General features: G+C 44.3%; 1 protein-coding gene across 1 annotated transcript in view; it reads left to right on the top strand.

Annotated features, from left to right (window-relative positions):
- FHOD3 (formin homology 2 domain containing 3) overlaps window positions 1-19,016 on the top strand; it is a 468,593-nt gene that overhangs the window by 325,923 nt on the left and 123,654 nt on the right. The window contains exon 10 of the mRNA XM_012802005.1: window positions 4,766-5,004. Coding sequence (XP_012657459.1) covers window positions 4,766-5,004 — 239 coding nt within the window. The remainder of the gene's footprint in view (window positions 1-4,765; window positions 5,005-19,016) is intronic.

Below are 19,016 nucleotides of genomic sequence, written 5' to 3'. Positions count from 1 at the left end.
ACTGGTGCAGTTATCTGGAGGCTTGAGTGGAGCTGGGTGGCCTGAAATGGCCCAACTCACCTGGTCTGGCATTTGGTGCTTCCTGTTGGCTGCCACAGGTCTTCAGACTGGCCTGCACTTCGTCACACAGCAGCATTTCAGAAAGGCGAACCTCAACACACAAATGCTTTTCACACCTCTGTTTGTGTCGTGCTTTTTGTTGTCCCTTTGGTCAGAGCAAGTCAGGCCACCCAGCTCTATATTCAGTGTTGGAGGGAACGTTACAAGAGTAAGGAAAAAAAGATGCTTGATTCTATGTAACAGTGTTAGGTAGGTAGGTAGGTTAGGGAGGGCCACAACCTATCTCAGCACAGTTCCTTGTTGAAATTTTGCTAACCCTGACACCTGGTTCACCTAAAAGGTAAATCAAGTTGTGTGGGTATGAATTTAAAAGGTGTGTGAAACCAATGGGAAAAGGATGGCATCCATTAGGTAAAGAGTGTTTTTGGCCATGGATGTTAGCAGTAGTATAATCATATAAACTCAAATGTTAATAGTTCTGTTAATGTTCTCCATCAAGAACACTCAGATGATTGGTTATTTGATGATGTCAAGAAATTATTTTAAGTGAGACAATGGTATAGTAGTTAGGTTTTTGTAGAGATCCTTACCTTTTAGGGGTATATCTTGAAATACAGACAAAATTTCTGGGATTTACCCTAAAAAAATCTTGGTTGTGGGGTCACGTGCAGGGAGCAGAGTGGAAATGAGACAAGATTGTCCATGAGGTGGTGATTGTTGGACTGTGAGGGGTGAGGAGAGCATTACAGGCTGTACTCCTCTCCATATTTTGTGCACAAGAATTCCCACAATAAAAAGTGAAAAAGATCTTCAAAAAATCAAAGCTGGAACTGCTACATGATCTAACAAATGAGTATTTAACCAACCTAATTGAAGTCAGGATTTTGGAGAGATACTGGTACTCCCATGTTCACTGTGCATTATTCACAGTAGCTGGGATCTGCAAACATCCAAAATGTCAGTCCATGGATGAATGGATAAAGTGTTGTATGCACATGTACTAGAATATTATTCTGGTTTAAAAAAGAAGGAAACCTTGACATTTGTTACAACATGGCTGGCCTGGGGACACTATGCTAAGTGAAAACAGGACGATCACGGGACAAATATTGTGTAAATTCCACTTGTATGAGGTATCTAAAATCATCAGACTCCTAGATGCAGAGAGTAGACTGGCATTTGCCTGGGGGTGGGGAGAACAGACCATTGCTAATTAACAAGTGTGAAGTTTAGGCCTGCAGGATGAGTAAGTTCTAGAGGTCTACACCACATTTTCCCTCTCGATAACAATATTGTGACCCTTTTAAAATCTGATAAGAGGGTAGATCTCATGTTAAGTGTCCTTGCCACAATAAAATAAGAAGAAAACTGTTCTTAAACATTAAAAACAATGTCCAGATCATTCTATGGCCTCAAAGACTGGTAGTTGTCACAGATGCTACCTTAAATTATTTCTCACAGTTCTCTTGGTTAGGTGGGGGTATGCAAGCCATTAGGGTTGGGTTTAAGACCCTACTTACTCCTTGCCTAAGGTTTTAGTTTACAAAGAGTATCTATATTTAATTGAAAGAGTTAGTAGGTATTTGGTGAAAGGTCCAACACTTGGGAGAAATCAGATCTCCCAGGACAGACTCTGTCTCCCTTTGTGTTCCTGTGGGGAGGACGCTCATTGAGCTTGTATTTGATGAGTTCTGACACTTGCCAACATTCTGAATAAGCCTGTGTTAAGGGCTGTTCTCTCCAGGTGTTTTCTAGCTTCTAGTGTTCTTGACTCGAAGTCATAGTTTTCCCTAGAATCTGAAGACTTTGGAAAAGCCATCGTAGTCCAGGAAGTCTCTCTTCCTGTCATTCCCTGGCATTGGTGACTCTAGAACTTTTATTATAAAAATAAAACAAAAACACCATGAGTGAACAACAGCCCCCATTTCATCTTACTTTGTCCCTGACCATCAAGCCCAAGGCTCCTCTTTGGATCTATTGGGATTTCTGTGGCCCATTCCCTTTCCCCATGTAGTTAATTTCTTTAAGTAGATAGACTTTTCCAAACTCCAGATACTATGTAAAATACCTAACTGAATTTCATTTGATGGTATTGCCTGGATAATTTTTCTAGATTTTTCTTTTTATTTAAACTGTTCCAGTTGTCTCTACCTTCCTAGACAAAAGGCAGTTTTATAGACAGAGGGCAGTTAGAGTGAATTTCTCTCTATGCACAGTCTGCGCCTCTCTGAAAGGAACTGTGAGCAGAATGTTATTTGATCCTTGGATCACTGAGGTTAGGCAAGGAATTAGAAATAGCTGACTCTACTTTAGCCCCTAATCTTATCATTCCAAATGTGTGCTTAATAAAAAGCAGAATCAACACTTTCAGGTCAGAATAAGTTCAAATGGTCTAGAATTTTTATATATAGAAATGAAAAAAAATAGAAATACTTAAAAATGCTGTCCTTGGTTAGATGCGGGATTATTCGCAAACCTTTCCCACAGCACGCCATTGCAAGTTTTAAAGTCAAGATGATACATGTGATGAATCAAATGTCTAATTTCTTTTCCAGTTCTTCCAGTTACAGTGGAGAAGGGGAATGTTTCTAGGAAATAGAACTTCCAACAAGATTTAGTAGAGAGAGACCTTTAGGTGAACTCTTATCGGTTCTTGCCTCAACGTCCTGCCCCCCAAAGAAACCTGTTCAACCAGTAAATTCTAAAGGAATACAATAGTCAGATGATTGTTAAATTGTCTTTGCGTATCTGAAAGTTTCTTAGTACATAGATAGGAGTTTTCACTAAATTGATCTTTTTTTTTCTTTTTTATTAAATGATAGCTGTGTACATTAATGCAAACATGGGGTACAGTGTAGTGTTTTCATATACAATTTGAAATATTTTCATCAAACTGGTTAACATAGACCTTGTGTCATTTACTTAGTTATTGTGTTAAACCATTTATACACTAGTTCTAGAAAAATTCACTTGTACCCTACTAAATTGATCATATCAAAAATTTGAGCTGGAGAAAATAGCAGGGGGCAGATAAAGGTGGATGCCCTCTTGGTAGACAGGCCTTGTGTCTCAGGGGCTGATATGCTGCTGTGAAGTGGTATGACAATGGCCAACCTAGCCTTGCCTCCCCAAGCTCATCTTGCTAGATGAACACAGATGTGAAAACTTTAGACACACTGGGCAATTGATTTTATAATTGCCAGGTTTATAACAGCCATAGATAAGTGATGCTAAAGCTATATAGGCCAGTTGGCTATCTGGGTCTTTATATTACTTTTCTGTTCTACATAGGACATTGGGTTGTGTAATGTGACTGAGAGCACTCCCGAGGCTAGAGAGCTTGCTTATTTGGGGACGTGGACCATGTGGCTGACTCCATGGTTGCCAAGTCGGAATGCCTGCTGGACATGGTTGAGCCTAGCCCATCTGGGCAGCACAGTGGCCCAACCTACCATTTCTAGGCGACAGAAGAATTTATGGGCATCCCAGGCTGCTCCACCTGAGAGCATGTGTAGGGAAGGGCAGTTATACTTACTGAGGACCAGCCACACATAGAAGCTTTCACAAGTTATTCTCATCACAAGCCTGCAGGTGCAATACAGTGATGTTCATTTGGTGAACTTGAGAGAGTGCAAATCATTTGCTACAGGTCACACCTGCTAGTGGCACAGCTTGCACACCAAGCTCTAGCCAACACTAAAACTTATGATCTTTTTACTGACCAGTTTTAGAGAAGGTAGGAATAAAAAATTAAGCCAGAGATACAGATGAATGTAGTCTGGGTCTAGGAAGAGTAAGTGTGCAGATAAGCAGTGCTGGCTGCCAGAAGTAAGTTGGAGAGTAATGGAAAAAGCAGTGAGTTTAATGTGAGATGAGAAAGCAGTGGACAGAATCCAGGATAGAGCAAGATTAAGAGATGGGCAAGGTGGGCATCTGCTCTGGGCATCAGCTAGGCACAGGACTAAATATCTCCTAGGAGAAAGGCAGAGTGTAAGGGTTTGGTGCCCTTCAGCTCAGGTTTCCCCATGAAAGCAAGCTAATGTTGGTTCTGCACAAATATGCATCACTCTTAAGAGGAAGCTTAGAAAAGATACTTTATTCCAGGAGTCCAGTCTGTTTCTGTTGCATGTCTTTGTCACTCACATCTGCAGGCTTCTAGTGGAACTACTGGGGTCCACCCCAGAGACCAGGCGGCTGAGCACAGCCTCATGGCTCAGCCCTGCTCAGCCAAGATTCGGGAATTAAGCAGGGCCTGCTGCTGTGCTGTGCCTCTGGGAAAGATTTATGAGTGGGGCCACTTGCCGTTCACCTGGGGTTTGTGGCTCTTGTCTCCTCTGTGTTTTTCTGAGCGCTTTCTTTGGGAAAGCAAGCTAAGAAATGATTTGGAACTTGCCTTCCTAGGCTTGGGGCAGAACGGGTGCTCCTGGACCACAGCACAGCCAAGGGAGGGCAGGGAGAGATGATGGCTCAGCCAGGCCAAATCAGGTCGCATCTAATTACAGTGGTCCTCAGACTTTACTCCTGGTATGGTTGCCCCTTTCTGTCATTAGATGGGAAGAAAGCCCAGGAGCGGGCAGCTTTCCACGTGTGCTGTGTACTCTTCGCACGTGTGGTTATGCCGCTCAGCTGAGGCCTGCAGTCACGGCAGAGGTCTGTGAAAGGACGCTAAGCCTGACCTCGCCCTGGGCGTGTTCTGCTTTTCCAGGTGGCGCTCAGACACGAGGACGGCGATGAGACCGCGGAGCCGCCGCCCAGCGGGCGCCGCGACCGGAGGCGCGCCAGCGTGTGTTCCAGCGGCGGGGGAGAGCACCGCGGCCTGGACCGCAGGCGGAGCCGCAGGCACTCGGTGCAGAGCGTCAAGAGTCCCCTGTCGGCTCCCACCAGCCCCTGCTCCCAGTCGGCTCCCAGCTTCAAGCTCAGTCAAGTGCAAGATCTCCGTGAAAAGTAAGCATTTACCCAACAGTGCAGAGGGTGCAAGGATGCCACTGAAAAGAGGGAGGGAAGTCACAAGGTTACAGATGTGCAGGCCATCTATCCCTGCTGACCACTCAGAGCCCCCAGCTTGTTCCCTGCCTCTTCTCGAAAATCCCCCAAATCCCAGGGAACTTTCCTCGCAAGATAGCCCTCAGTGACATGCACAGAACTGACCTAACTAATGCCATGAACTCTTCTTCAGCCACCTGATTTTTAAAAAATATTATTTAATAGTTCAGTTTCAGTGTTCAGAAAAGCTGTACTTTGTCAAATGGAAAAGAATCTACAACACAAAACTTCGGCCCAGAAATAATTGGTATGCCACCATAGAAACTTACTGTTGTGGGCTGGGCATGGTGGCATGTGCTTGTCATCTAGGCTACTAGGAAGGCTGAGGTGAGATGATCACTTGAGGCCAGCCCTGGGAGTTTGAGACCAGCCCTGGGTGACATAGTGAGACTCTGTCTCAAATTAAAAAAAAAAAAAAAAGATGATGGTGGCTGCAGTGGCTCAGGCCTGCAATTCCAGCATTTTGGGAGGCTGAGGTGGGGGGTTAGCTCGAGGTTAGGAGTTCAGTACCAGCCTAGATAACAAGGCAAGACCTCAACTCTTTAAAAAACAAAACCATTAGCCAAGTATGGTAGCCTGCGCCTGTAGTCCCAGCTACTCAAAAGACTGACTGGAGCCCAAAAGTTTGGGGCTGTGGTGACCTGTGACCACACCACTGCACTGCAGCCTGGACAACAGAGTGGATCCGATCTCTAGAAGAAAAGAAATGAGACTCTAAGAATCTTGAAATACTCAGAGCAATGCAGGAGTATCTCAAGGTTGATTTTAGTTAAACAGAACAAAGCAGTGTAAGTTTCAAAATATCTGTTTACCTCTTTATCACTTAGTCATTCAGCAAACGTTTTTACTGACTGTTATAGGCCAGTACTATTCAAAGCCTTGAAGCTGCATGTAGGGTGGCCATAAATTTTGTGTGCAATTTATTTCAATTGCACACAAAGTTTATGGCTACTCTGTATATGTGTGTGTGTGTAAATATATATGTATATGGAAACAGTGTGATCTTTGTCCTTATAAACCTGACATCTTTCCTCAGGTGGTAAGAAAGAATGAATGAGAAAGATAGGAAGAAATAGAAAGGTTGACAATCTGTGAAAAGTTACAAATATTAAAGTATAAGGTTTGACAAAATCTGGGAACCCAGAGTGGTTCTGTATAATAGAGGTGCAACAAAAGATTAGCCCTGCTGCTATAGGGTCTGGGTCCAGTTATATCTTCTCAAATGGATGCTGTCAGTTCACTGAGATGATGGGTTCCGTGGACCATCCCTGTCACCCGGGTTCATAGGGCCTGAATGATACATTCACATCCTGCTGCTGACTGAGTGGAGCCGTTCCATTCTCTGTCATTTGGCAGGAGCATTCTCCCCCACCAGGGAGAACCTTCTGGGAGTGAAATTTAGGTTACCAGGTATATGGTGAGGAAGAAAATAACTTAGAATAGGCTATATGACATTAAGAAAGAGAATGATGAAGATATATTCCTTCTTTCCATCTCTAAGGGAGTACGCACTATCACCATTACCAAGAGGTCCCCCGAGCAGTGCAGTACTCAGGGAATCACTTGAGTGGGCCTCAGGCCACACCTTTGAGTACCTGCTACCCCAGAAGGAGAAGGGCACTGGTCTGAGCGATGTGTTGACACCCCTTTTCTACTTCATAGCCCCAGGGTTTTTCTGTTTCTGAGACTGTATTCAGCAAGCTCTGTTTTAGTGAAAAGAAGACCTAAACTTCAGAACAGATTGAAGAATGAAAACATGTACCATATGCATTGCATTTTGTGACCCAAGATCTTAGAGGAACTTTGAGCCAGTGCTCAAAGGCACAGGAAGCTCTTTCCCAGCACCACCTCTAGCCAATGGCGTAAGCGATAAACTTGGGGAGAGTTGAAGAATGTGTCCAAGGTATCTAGCCTTTTCTCTTTTCTGCCACACATTGGAAAAATAACAGTTGTTTTGGGCCATAGAGTAGATACACAAACACAAAAGCTGTTTAGCCCACTGGCTAAAAATCACTGCCCTACAGACTCAAGCCTGCAAGGCCGTGTGCTTTAATTCTAATAAGGACAAATATGACTCTGAACTCAGAGTTGGTTTCTTAAATAAAACTTTGGGCTAAGCATCAGCATGATAGGGTATAAGTTTATTGGTCATCTTTCATCTAAAAGCACCTTTGTGTGACTGTGCCATATTAAGTTTCATCTTAACCCTTAAAATTTACAGATTTGATTGGAAGGGAGAAAAATTTGGATGCTTTCATTTATGACTGAGAAAATTATTTTGCATCTAATTAACAAAAAAGTTCTCTGGTTTAGACTGTAACAGAATGTCTTCAGTATCAACCCTTGGACCAGAAAGGTCTTAAGATTTGTCTAGCCCAAAGCAGGAGCCCTTCCTATTACATTTTCAAAAGATGGGATGAGAGGGGAACACTTCCAGGCATGGCCACTTTCTTTATGAAGGTGCACCATTTTATCCTTGAACTGTTCAGCTCGTTAAGCAAGTCTCTGACCTAAAGTTGCCTCCCCCAAATGTGGGGGAGGAACCATACATCCTGGTTCTTCTCTGTTGACCCCAAGGGGCTCTTTCCTGCTCTGTGTCAGTCTTTCTGATGATGACTTGGGACTTACCACGTGAACGTTACCTTTCATCCTGTTGATTTCCACACAACATTCCAACCAGTAGAGGTAATTTTGAATTTCATTCAGTCAGTGATGTTAGCAGTTGTGCCGTCCGGCTTTCAGTCATGTGTGTATTTTAATGTACATGGAAGAGTGAGCTGGCACGTGGTGGATGCTGACAACTGGTTGGAGAGTGGAAGGTACAGATCAGAGCTACGTGCCTCAGAGCCAGGGTTTGCAAACCTCTGTCAAGAGCCAGATAATAACTGTGGTCAGCTTTGCAGGCTAGTCTCTATAGTGACCACTCAACTGAGTTCTGTCTTTGTAGCGCATAAACAGCCATCGACAGCGGGAACCCGAATGAACATGGCTACATTCCAGTGGAACTTAATTTATGGACACTGAGACTTGACTTGTCCTGAAATATTAATTCTTTTTTTTTTAACCATTAAACATGTGAAAATCATTTTTAGCTCACAGGTGGTACAGATTTGGCCCATAGGCTGAAGTTTGCCAACCCCTATTCCTTGGGGCTGGGTTTCTTGAGGGAGATTGAGGTGGGGGGTGATCTGGAAATGGCCAAGAGGAATATGTGAGATATGAGAGAAACCCAGTGTGCCATGTGAGAGGGCTGCAGGGAACGGTGTTCTGAGGTTTGGGGTTAGAGCAAGGAAGTAAAAGAAATACCTCATGAAGTGATTGAGTTTATCAGGGATCCTGATGGTGGCCGGTCACGAGTTACCAGGGCTCAGAGGAAGATTGGGGGACACACAGAGCTAGGTGGGGAGGTTAAGGCAACCTGGTATTAGTCTTGGTGGTCCTTTCAGGCAGTGGTTCTCAACTAGGGATGATCCTGCCCCGCCTCCAGGGGATATCTGGACACACTTTTGATTGTCATAACTGGAGCAAAGGCATCTAGTAGGCAGAGTTCAGGAATTATGTTCTGCAGTGCGTAGGACATCCCAGACTAAATAAAGAACTATTTGTTCTAAAATGTCAGTAGTGCTGAGACAGAGACATCCTGCCTTGAGGAGAAGGCAGGTAGCTGGTTGTAATATCCACCTCCTTAGGACAAAGCTGAGGTAGGGAATGTTTGGGCTTTCTTAGATGGGAGTCTGTGTACCTACTTTACATGGTCACATGCATGGGTCAAAATTGACTTTTTTGAGAAAATATAAATTAGGTATAGAATAGAAAAAACATAAATAGAAGATATAAATTGAAGTTAACTCTCAATTCTTGGAGGCTAAGGAGGAGCAGGGAGCTAAGCTGTCCTGACCTTTTGAGGGGCTCATAGCTGATGCTTACCTATTCGTGGCCCAGTGGTGGTGAGATGAGGGGAGCCAAACTTCAGGGCTGAGTTGGGGGCTGGGAGGAGGTAACTGGAGGAGTATTGTTTTCTGTTTCCCTGCAGGAGTGGGGAAGGGTTATTGACATCTCTCCACCAGCCACAGGAAGCAGTGGGCACATGGGAGAACCATGGAATCATGCTGCGCGGGTGAACTCATTTTCCTGGGTTTTGACAGAGAAGAGGCAAGATTAGATGCCTGTGTTCCAGGACAGCACTTTGCTCTCTGGTCTCTAATGCTTTGTCCACAAGATTTCATTGCAAGGGTTACAGACTTTACTCAGGATCTGCAGCATTAGGGAACAGCTCTATCTCTTTTTTGGGAGCAGTTGGCAATGAGTAACCAATTTAAAGCAGAAAGTGTTGTAGAATGTTAATCTACAAAATCTGCAACCTGCGTGACCGGGTCAGTCCTGGCTCTCCGAGGAAGGTTTGCCCACGTGCATTGAAGCCACAGCAGGCAAGGTAGATGAGGGCATAGGTGTGGTCATGTGTAAACTCAGGGTGGTTGGTACCTGTACTTCTTTAATAGGGTGGGGGGATAGTGAAGATAGCACCAGTGACGGCTTCATCCAAGGTGGTGGTGGTTATTGTTACCGAATGCCCTGGAGCTTTTCCGGATGTTATTCTATTAAAGAAGGTAATTGTTAAATAAATCTGGACATGAACTGGAGAGAATATTTTGTGCACTGGCATAAACATGCTAGAGGATTTCACAACAACCAGATTAACACCCACTGGTACCGTGAGCAACAAGTAGCTACTTGGGAAGATTTATCTGATGGTAAGTTATTTGTTATAAATTGGATTCACTGACACAGGCTGATGACCTCCTGACATAGGTGTGATTGGGAGACGGCCAGTGATGGCTTTGTGAGTATTGAGTAACAAGGTAGGCTGGAGCGGAGAGGGGTGCTGGGGGCAGACTGGGAGTAAGCATGGAAATGGGAGGACCTGTGCTGAGTCGTCAGAGGCACTCAGGCAGGAGGCAGACGTTGCTCTGCAAAGCTCCCAATTTCTAGAGCAGGGATTCTGGTTTCTTGAATCTTCACTGACTGGATTGCAGATTTCTTAGGGTTTTATTCTTTGCTGAATTGAATTTGGGGCTCTTTCTAAGTTCTGAAGAAATTGGCAAAATTTTATTCTTAACGGTGAATTTAAAGTGAAAAAGAGAGGTCTGCTCTTTTAGCAAGAGCTCTGGGCGCAGCATGGAGCGCACTGTGGGAGAGCAGGCCACAGAGTCCAGGGAGGAGTGGAGAGGGCCTGGCTGAGCAGGAGCAGGGACATGGGGAAACAGGGGAGGTGAGGGGATACAGGAGGACATAGTTTGTACCATCATGATAGGATTACATGGTGGGGAAGAAGGGGGAGTCTGAGGCGATTCCCACATCACCAGTGACCCGGTTTCATGAGGTAGCTAGGAGGACACTCAGTAAGCTTTGAGGGTATCTCTGGGTCACATAAGTAGAACTTCCCCTGGCCAGTTGAACAGGCACTTCTGGAACTCATATATCTATAGGTGATGGTTGAAGATGGCTTAGATGCTATGACCCAGGAACCAATGAGCAAAAAAAGCTAGATAGAGCCCCAGAAAAGGAAAAAAAAAAAAACAAAACAAAAAACCAGAATTGTCATCTCATGAAATGCTGAAACTGAGAATGTCAACAATGTTCCAAGTCAGCACAAGTGTGAATGTTTGGCCAACATGAGTGGACTTATGTGGTGTGTGGGCTCAGGAAGGGACAAGCCATTTACTGTGTGTGTGTCTGTCTGTGTGAGTAGGGGAGTGGTGAATACACCTAGAGAAAGGGAAGATTCACATTTCTAGTTGAATCTTTGACCTTCCTTGGCAATGCTCTTCTTTCAGGGCCAACCCAAACCCCACAGTTCCTACTACACACACCTTCCCATCCATGCTCTGAATGTTCGCAGCTGTAAAGCTTGCTTTTCACTGGCAATTCTTTCAGGTGTGGGCACAGTGGTCCACTGGAGAGGAAGCATCTCTCTCTCTCTATCCCATGCAATTCCCGGGATCCCTTTGGAGATGGAGCACAGGCTTTCTAATGAATACTGAGCTGAATGGATTGAATCCAGTCATGAAAAGAGGACTCTCTTGACCTCTTCTTTGCCTGGAGGGAGGCAGCTGTAGTTACTCTTCACTGATGAAGGTTGAATAGAGAAAGAAAACCCTGAAAATGTAGTTTGAAGAAGTCTACACTGGGCAGAGGTGATGCTGGAGAATCATTTTGCAAGGGAGCCCTTCCCTCTGGGCATAGGTTTTAGAAATTGAAAAGGACAGGCCCAAAGAGAGAGAGAACTGACCTGAGGTTGCGCTTATCTCGCTCCCTGTGCTTGGCAAGCTGATGGTGATGACAGAAGCATCATGTTCGTGCTGAAAAAAATATGACTTCTAGATAAGGTAGGTAGTTTTCATGTTTTAGAGACCCATCTACTCATGGTCCAAATACGTCTCATGGTGCCCTATCTCAGGGTTTCATCTGTCCTGCTAGTGGACTTAGGGCCTTGGTGCATGGGCAGAGAGAGTTTCAGGGGCCAGGAATAAAGACAGAGTTCCCTGTGCCCATGAATGCAGTCAGAAGACCCATTGGTGTTTAAGAAAAAAATGTAAGGAAGGCAGGAGCAATGGCTCCAGAGCAATGGCTCCTTTCAGTCCTTAAAGAGAACTCTTTTCCAGCCACAAAGAGTTTATCATAGGAGAAGCCTGGTATGGTGGTTAGGAGTGTGGACGCTAGAGCTGGGCTTCCTAGGTTCAGTCTTGGTCCACAAGCTGCATGATCCTGAACAAACTCCTTAACTTCTCTCTGCCTCCATTCCTCATCTGTGAAAGGGGGTATAAATGGTACCTACCTCTGGGGTTTCTGTAAGGATCGAAGAACTGACCCATCTAGAACTGCTTAGCTTAAGGGCACCAGGCACGGAGTTTAAGTAAATAGAATGAGAGAGTGGATGGGGCTTGCCCAGCCAGAGCCCACTTTCCCCAGAGAGATCTGTGAAAGGCAGAGCAAAGCAAAGGATAGGGAAGCTTGCCTCTGGCCCTTGGACGGTAGTACATTGGGGTTAGTTATCTGCAGCCTAAATGCCTTTGTTTGTCCTGATAGAGTGTACTTCCCAAAGACCAGGCCACTCAGTGAGGAATCCAGAAACAATTATATCACACTTCAGGAATACTCAATTACAGAGTCCACATGGCCCCAGAGAAATAATTTCATTCCTGAGGTTTTTCTTCCAGCCATGCGGTTCTGGTTTTATAAACATGAGATTAAAAATTGAGCAGAGATGAGCACCCATGAGGAATGGCCAGTCAGGGCCTGCTGTGTGCAGGTATTTGTCTCCCGGGGATCCTTGGATGGGACCAGCCAGGCGAGGGTGGGGGTGTCATGGACACACCTTCTGAAATGAAGCAAATACTGACTTGAGCAGCTATTTTTCCCCTCTTTCCCTCCCTCCCTTTTTTCTTATCTTCTTTCCTCCCCTTCTCCTTTCCTTTCTAAAGAGGCAAGGTCTTGCTTTGTCACCCAGGCTGGAGTGCAGTGGTACAATTAGAGCTCCCTGCAGCCTCCAGTCTTAGGCTTAAGTGATCCTTCTACCTCAGCCTCCTGAGTAGCTAGGACACTCCTCAGTTTGATCCAGGGTCTCAATATATTGCCTAGGCTGGTCTTGAACTCCGGGCTGTAAGGGGAACTCCCAAAGTGCTGTGACTATAGGCATGAACCATTGTGCCCAGCCTATTTTCTGTATTTTCTTCTATAACCTTGCAGAATTGCCTTCCAAGTAGAGGAAGAAGTAATTTGATCATGGAATAAAGGAAAAAGCATGAATCACCTTGAACTCTACCTTTGTTTTAGTTTGTGTTTGTAGAGTTAGGTCCACTTCCATAACGACTCAACGTCTGCAAGTCAACTAGGAAACTACCAAATCTCTAGAAAAGAAACCCCTAATACTGGGATGTTATGTAAGAATAGCCTTACATTAATAGACTTGTTGTTATTGATGTTTTAGGACATTTGGAATTATAATTAGTGTGTTGAGACAGAAATACTCTTGGGACCAAAGGAACAAAATCATTGTCATTCAACTCCTGTTTTCTTGTGCCTACCATATTCTTGAGTCTGCAGATTCAGTGATGGGCATGACTCTTATGAAGCTTAGTGGTTTCATGAGACAGTTTGGAAATAAAAATTATAGAATGTAAACATGCATGGCTTTGGGAGAGGGAACCAACAGGGCTGGGTGGTAGAGGGCAACAGGGATGTGAGGATACACCCTTGGGGAGAACCTGCCACAGTGCTTGGGGACACAGGCAGGGAAAGCCGTTACAATATTGTTCCTTCGTGATGCAGGATGGCAAATACCTGGGGAATGGCTGGATAAATAGAACATGAACTGTCCACGTGATGGGTGCAGCCAGCAGTTAGAAGACCCGCACAAACCACAAGTACTCACACACTTGCCACATCATTTGCTCTGTAAGAAGATTATTGAATAATATCTTTTGATTTATTTTCAATGTAGAAGTTTATCAACCAGATAAAACCAAAGAGAACTTTTATCAGTAATAGTGTACTCTCTTAAAGGGAGTATGAATTCCCGTAAGTAAATATACACTTTTAAAAACTCTTTAGAATGGGGTAGCACCTGTGGCTTAAAAGAGTAGGGCGCTGGCCTCATATGCCAGAGGTGGTAGGTTCAAACCCAGCCCTGGCCAAAAACAGCAAAAAACAAAAACAAAAAAAAACCTCTTTAGAAAAGAGGACAGTGGGATGGCCTGGTGCCAGACACCTCCTCAGGGGTTTCAGCTGAGGCCTGAAGCATGAGAAGAGAACCCCAGAAATCTCGTGTCTAGTGGTGAAGGGAGAAAAGGGCTTGGTGTTGCTGTGTCTCTAAAAAAGCATCCTAAGGGGCAAGGCTGTGGTGTGTGCAGGGGAACAGAGTCAGTCGGGGGTAGAGAAGAGGTCACACACGGAGCAAGCCGGGTGTGCAGGGCCTGGGGAACACAGAACCTGGGCGTGTGTTGGTGCATGCAGCTGAGGGACTCTTGCCTGCCAGAGGGACCCAGAGGGAGTGAGGGAGAGTACAGACAGGACGTGAATGGTAGCTATTAGTCCAGAAGAGCTTCTGAAAATGGGGGTAGCTTGGACGAGGGCAGTGGATTTTAACTCTGCGGAGGATCTGATGTAAACCCAGGCTCGGGCCTCACCCCAGAATAGTTTAGTACAACTTCCAAAAGTAGGGCCTGACCCTTGAGGGTGTGAGTCGCCGGGCTAGAGGGTGCCAGTGACGCGGAGAGACATACAGAGTTGGAAGCGCATGTCAGAGGGTCGGTCCATCGCCCTCATTGAGGGGTCTTCCAGGACCACCCTCCTGTAGCAGGATGGGCCCAAACCTGGTAGCGACACGATGGGCACTGGATGCGTGTGCAGGCATCACACGCGCCTGTGACATCAGTTCTGTGGGCTGTGGTCCGAGTCGGTAATTCTGGCCCTTTGCTGCCCTTTCATTTCCCTGTACAGTTCGTTCCTCACTGACATCCCCGTTGACAGATGGTGAATGAAGTAGAAAGTACACACTACCCAGAAAAGGCCGTGTGATTGCTGCCGGTGATCTGAGGGCACAGCACGACAAGGGGGCGGAAACATAGAACATAAGGCGGGGAAAATCCCTGGGGGAGACAGATTTGGGGGTTATCTCTGGATGTCAATTATCTGTACTGGATTACCATATTACTAGTTAATGGTGATATGTTCAAGTTCACGTGAAAAGGCAATTAGAAGTTCTCAAATCAAACTGAGGCATGAGTTAAAAAGATTATTATCACACACTGAAATGCGGAACCACGATGGGTCTCCTTATGGTGGTTGCAATTGATATCTGCTTCTTAAAAACAAGCGTGTTGTGTCTCGTCCCTTTCTGAGTCTGGGACTCTCCAGTATCCTCCCCATCTCTTTTTGAAAAACACAGGACAATAGAACATGTGTGAGAAGTGCTGTTATTGCCATTTAAAAGTGAGCTTGACCAGAAAACATAGATTAGAAATTGTCCAAGTTCTGAAAGTAGGAGAGTATGTCTAATGTCCAGCCAACTTTGTTTTTTCAGCTATAACAGACCCCGGAGCCGGAAGTTCCCATTTCCCTGTTCTACTTTATTTTATGGGTGAGATAAGATAGGCCCTGGATTGACCAATGACCATCTCAGGACAGATCTCAGCCAGACCTGAGGCAGGGCTGTTTTGCCTCTGAAATCTCAGCCTGGGACTAAGCTTGTTGGCCCTGTTTTTCCCCAGAAGTTCTTAGAGAAATGCAAGCTACCAGGTGGCACCTATGGCTCAGTGGGTAGGGCACTAGCCCCATATATTGAGAGTGGCGGGTTCAAACCCGGCTCAGCCAAACTGCAACAAAAAAATAGCTGGACGTTGCGGTGGGCACCTGTAGGCCCAGCTACTCAGGAGGCTGAGCAAGAGAATCACCTAAGCCCAAGAGCTGGAGGTTGCTGTGAGCTGTGACACCATGGCACTCTACCAAGGGTGATAAAGTGAGAATCTGTCTCTAAAAAAAATAAAGAAATTCAAGCTACCTAAATCCTAGTTTATCTTTTGGTCCCTAAACCTCTGAGGCACATTTAAAGCAATTAGCTGGTATCTGTAACTTAGAATAAAGGTTTGTCTAAACATAAAAGAAGAAAGGACTAAGCCCCTCATAGTGTTTAGTTATCATGGGATTAATTTGTTCTACACCTAAATAAATCTGCAAGTCCAGCTACTAATATTGTGTTGTTCCTGTTGATGTTCATACTCTGCAGACTTGAATTCCATTGTATTAAACTACCCCATGTTTCAGCAGAAATGGAATAGTTGGATCTATTAATATTTCATTTTCAAAACAAAATAGTAAAATAATGGCTTATACTATATGAAGCTTCTGGCCTGTAGACCAGCTTTTTGGGTATATTTGGGATTCACACACTATACTTTATACTCATGCTAAACTTTATATGTTATGGGCACAATAAATACTTTCCTGTCAACTTTGGGTTCTCATATGGAAACCTCAGAGCAACAGCTGGGCTCTGTTAGATGTCTTTTTATTCTTTTGGCTGGTAAAAATCTTTTGGAGGAAAATTCTTTTTTGTGTTGTTGTTGATAGATGAGAAAACTCCATTTTTAAATGAAATCACTGAATTTAGTTGGTCAATATTTATCTTAACTGATTAAGACTGCTAATTGGGAGTTTTCAAACCCTATCATATACCTTTGGTAATCTAGAAATAGCCTTAAAGTTAACCAAGCTGAGCCATAATGAGGCTAATTTCAAGCTGCAGGTTAAGTATTTGATGGGGGCACTTTATCATAAATTTAACAGAATACTACTATAAATATTTTTCATATAATTGTGATATGTCATATGCAGTTATGGAAATGCATGGGACATTTTAAATGTCTGCATTTTATCTAAACCTTAAACTATTTGCCATAAATGGGTCACACCTGTGTCAAGACACTGATGTCCCTCAATCCTTTAGGACAGGTTGGCAAATCTGGGGTGACTGGGGCCCTGGGCTGGTCTTCTGGAAGCCACAAGCACCCTTATTCGATGATCTAGTGGGCTGTGCAGGTGGCATTATTTTGTTTGTGCTGTATGAGAGGCGGTTTGGCAAGCACAGTCCAGAGACAGTTGCCAAGAAGGAACAGTCCAGTGATGAAACGATGATGAAACCAGTTTAGATTATGTTCAGTTTTATGGGGTAGACTGGCATGGTAGAAAGGATTCTGGCCTGGACATTAGGAGACCTGAGTTCTTACTGGCAGGTGGTTTGATCTTGCCCTCTCTAGACCTCGCCTCTCTTATCTGCAACATGAAGAGATCTCTGAGGTCATCTCCAAGTAATTTCCGATCTTGTTCTTTGATCATCCAGAATTGATCAGTGCTGAGCAGTATGCTGGGTTCTCGATCAAGGAGCTGTATCAGGCAGCTGTTGCTTACCAGATGTCTCTGGGAGTTGGGACCATGGGCTGAGTCTTCTGGAGAAACAGAACAGGAAGAATAACTCTAGTCAGGAAGAATGACTCTTGCAAAAACTCCAAGGCTGTCATGCCCTTGGTGTGGGTGGTTAAGTGGATAGAACAGTGGACTAATTAAGACTGGATTGGAGAGGTTCATGAAGAGAGATGGTAAGGGATGAGAGATTAGCTAAGCAATTTAGCCTTGATCCTGGTCAGCAGACATGATGGGCTGGGGAGTATCATGTGCAAAATTCCATCTTGTTCCTTGGTCCCTCCTTGGCCTTCTGAATTGCACTTGAACAGCTCTGCTGAAGTCTTCCCAGGCCAGTTAGGCCACCTGGCTTTAATACTTCTTGGTGCAATTAGTTGTTCAGTTAGTTGTTCCAGGAAACAAGATGGAATTTTGCACATGATACTCACCTGCCTGTATCTCCAAGGGTGAAAACCTTACATAGCACTGTACCCAGAATCTTGCACAGAATAAGTGCTCACTGAAATATTTGTTGAAGATGAGGTCAGACAATCAAGTTTGCAAACTCATCCTGGAAAAAGTGCTACGTACCTCATTGCCGAATATCACTACTGTCACCAGATGACCCAGGAGAGTGCTTTGAAGATGACCATAGTGACACTCAGCAATGAGGTATGTAGCACTTTGTCTAGGATGCGTTTGCAGACTTGATTGTCTGACCTTGTACAATGATGACTCTGATTGCCATTCTAGAAAGAGTTCCAAAATTGCTTTGAAAGGTGGACTGGGCACTGGTATCAGTGTATAGCTGCCCGAGGGGATTTCCTCGAAGGTGACCATAGTGAGATTCAGCAGTGAGGTATGCAGCACTTTTTCTAGGATAAATTCATGAACTTAATTGACCTCATCAAAGGAGATAAAGCCCCTACCCCAAAGTTACACTGGCTTTTTTTTTTTTAAGAAAAAATTACTTTGATACTTATTTTTAAAATCCTAATTGTGCAGAAGTGGATTTATAATTCTTGCTTCATGACATATTGTCATCATTGGTCTGTGTCTGTCTCCTAGTTTGATTTTTGTCTGATATTAATATGAAGAGCATTGATGAGACTGTGACCTGAGAAACTAGAGCATTAGCCCTAACTTGTATCTGCCTTGTGTGCTTCCCTCTCTCCCATTGCTTGGCCAGGGGACCAACACTTTTCTTTTTCTTTTGCGGTATTATGCTCATATGTTTAAATAATCTTACCATTTTTCTTTCTGTAACTTTATAAAGAACGTATCATATCGTATTTGCCTCCTTGGACTGGCTTTCCTCATTCCACATTATGCCTCTGATGGTCATTCAGGTTGTCACATGAAGCTGTAGTTCATTCACCTTTACTGCCTGGAACTCACCACAACCTTTGTGTCCTTTTCCCTGTTAGTGGGCATTTGGATCATTTCCAGCCTTTGATAATTACAAACAGTACTTCTGAGAACATTCTTGGACTCATATCCTGGTACACTGGTGCTTTAGTAACCCAAGGGAAGATTTCTCAAGCATGATGCTGTTGATGTTTGGAACTGAATAATTCTTTGTTGTAGGGGAGTTTAATGCATTGTGAGATTTTTAGCAGCATGCTTGGCATCAGCCAACTAGATGCTAATAACACTCCCTTCTCCACCCACCCTAGTCCTGACAACTAAAAATGTCTCCAGACACTGACAGATGTCCCCTGGGGTGGGGGCAGAATCACCCTGGTTCAGAACCACTGGCCTGGGGTATGGAAACATCACTTTTAGGTCATGGTGTGAATATTTAACTTGATAAGACAGTACCAGTTATTTTGCTGAAGTGGTTTTACCTATGCACACTCACATAGCAGTATAGACAAGTTAGTTAACCTATATTTTCTTCAGCACTTGGTATTACTAGAGTTCTTGATTTTGCCAAGTACATAAAAAATGATATTTCA

The sequence above is a fragment of the Otolemur garnettii genome, unplaced genomic scaffold (genome assembly GCF_000181295.1).
Source record: "Otolemur garnettii isolate 467f Iridium unplaced genomic scaffold, OtoGar3 scaffold00012, whole genome shotgun sequence".
Lineage (NCBI taxonomy): Eukaryota > Metazoa > Chordata > Mammalia > Primates > Galagidae > Otolemur > Otolemur garnettii.
Note: the sequence above shows the minus strand (reverse complement) of the source record. Positions and strands in the feature narration are given on the sequence as shown.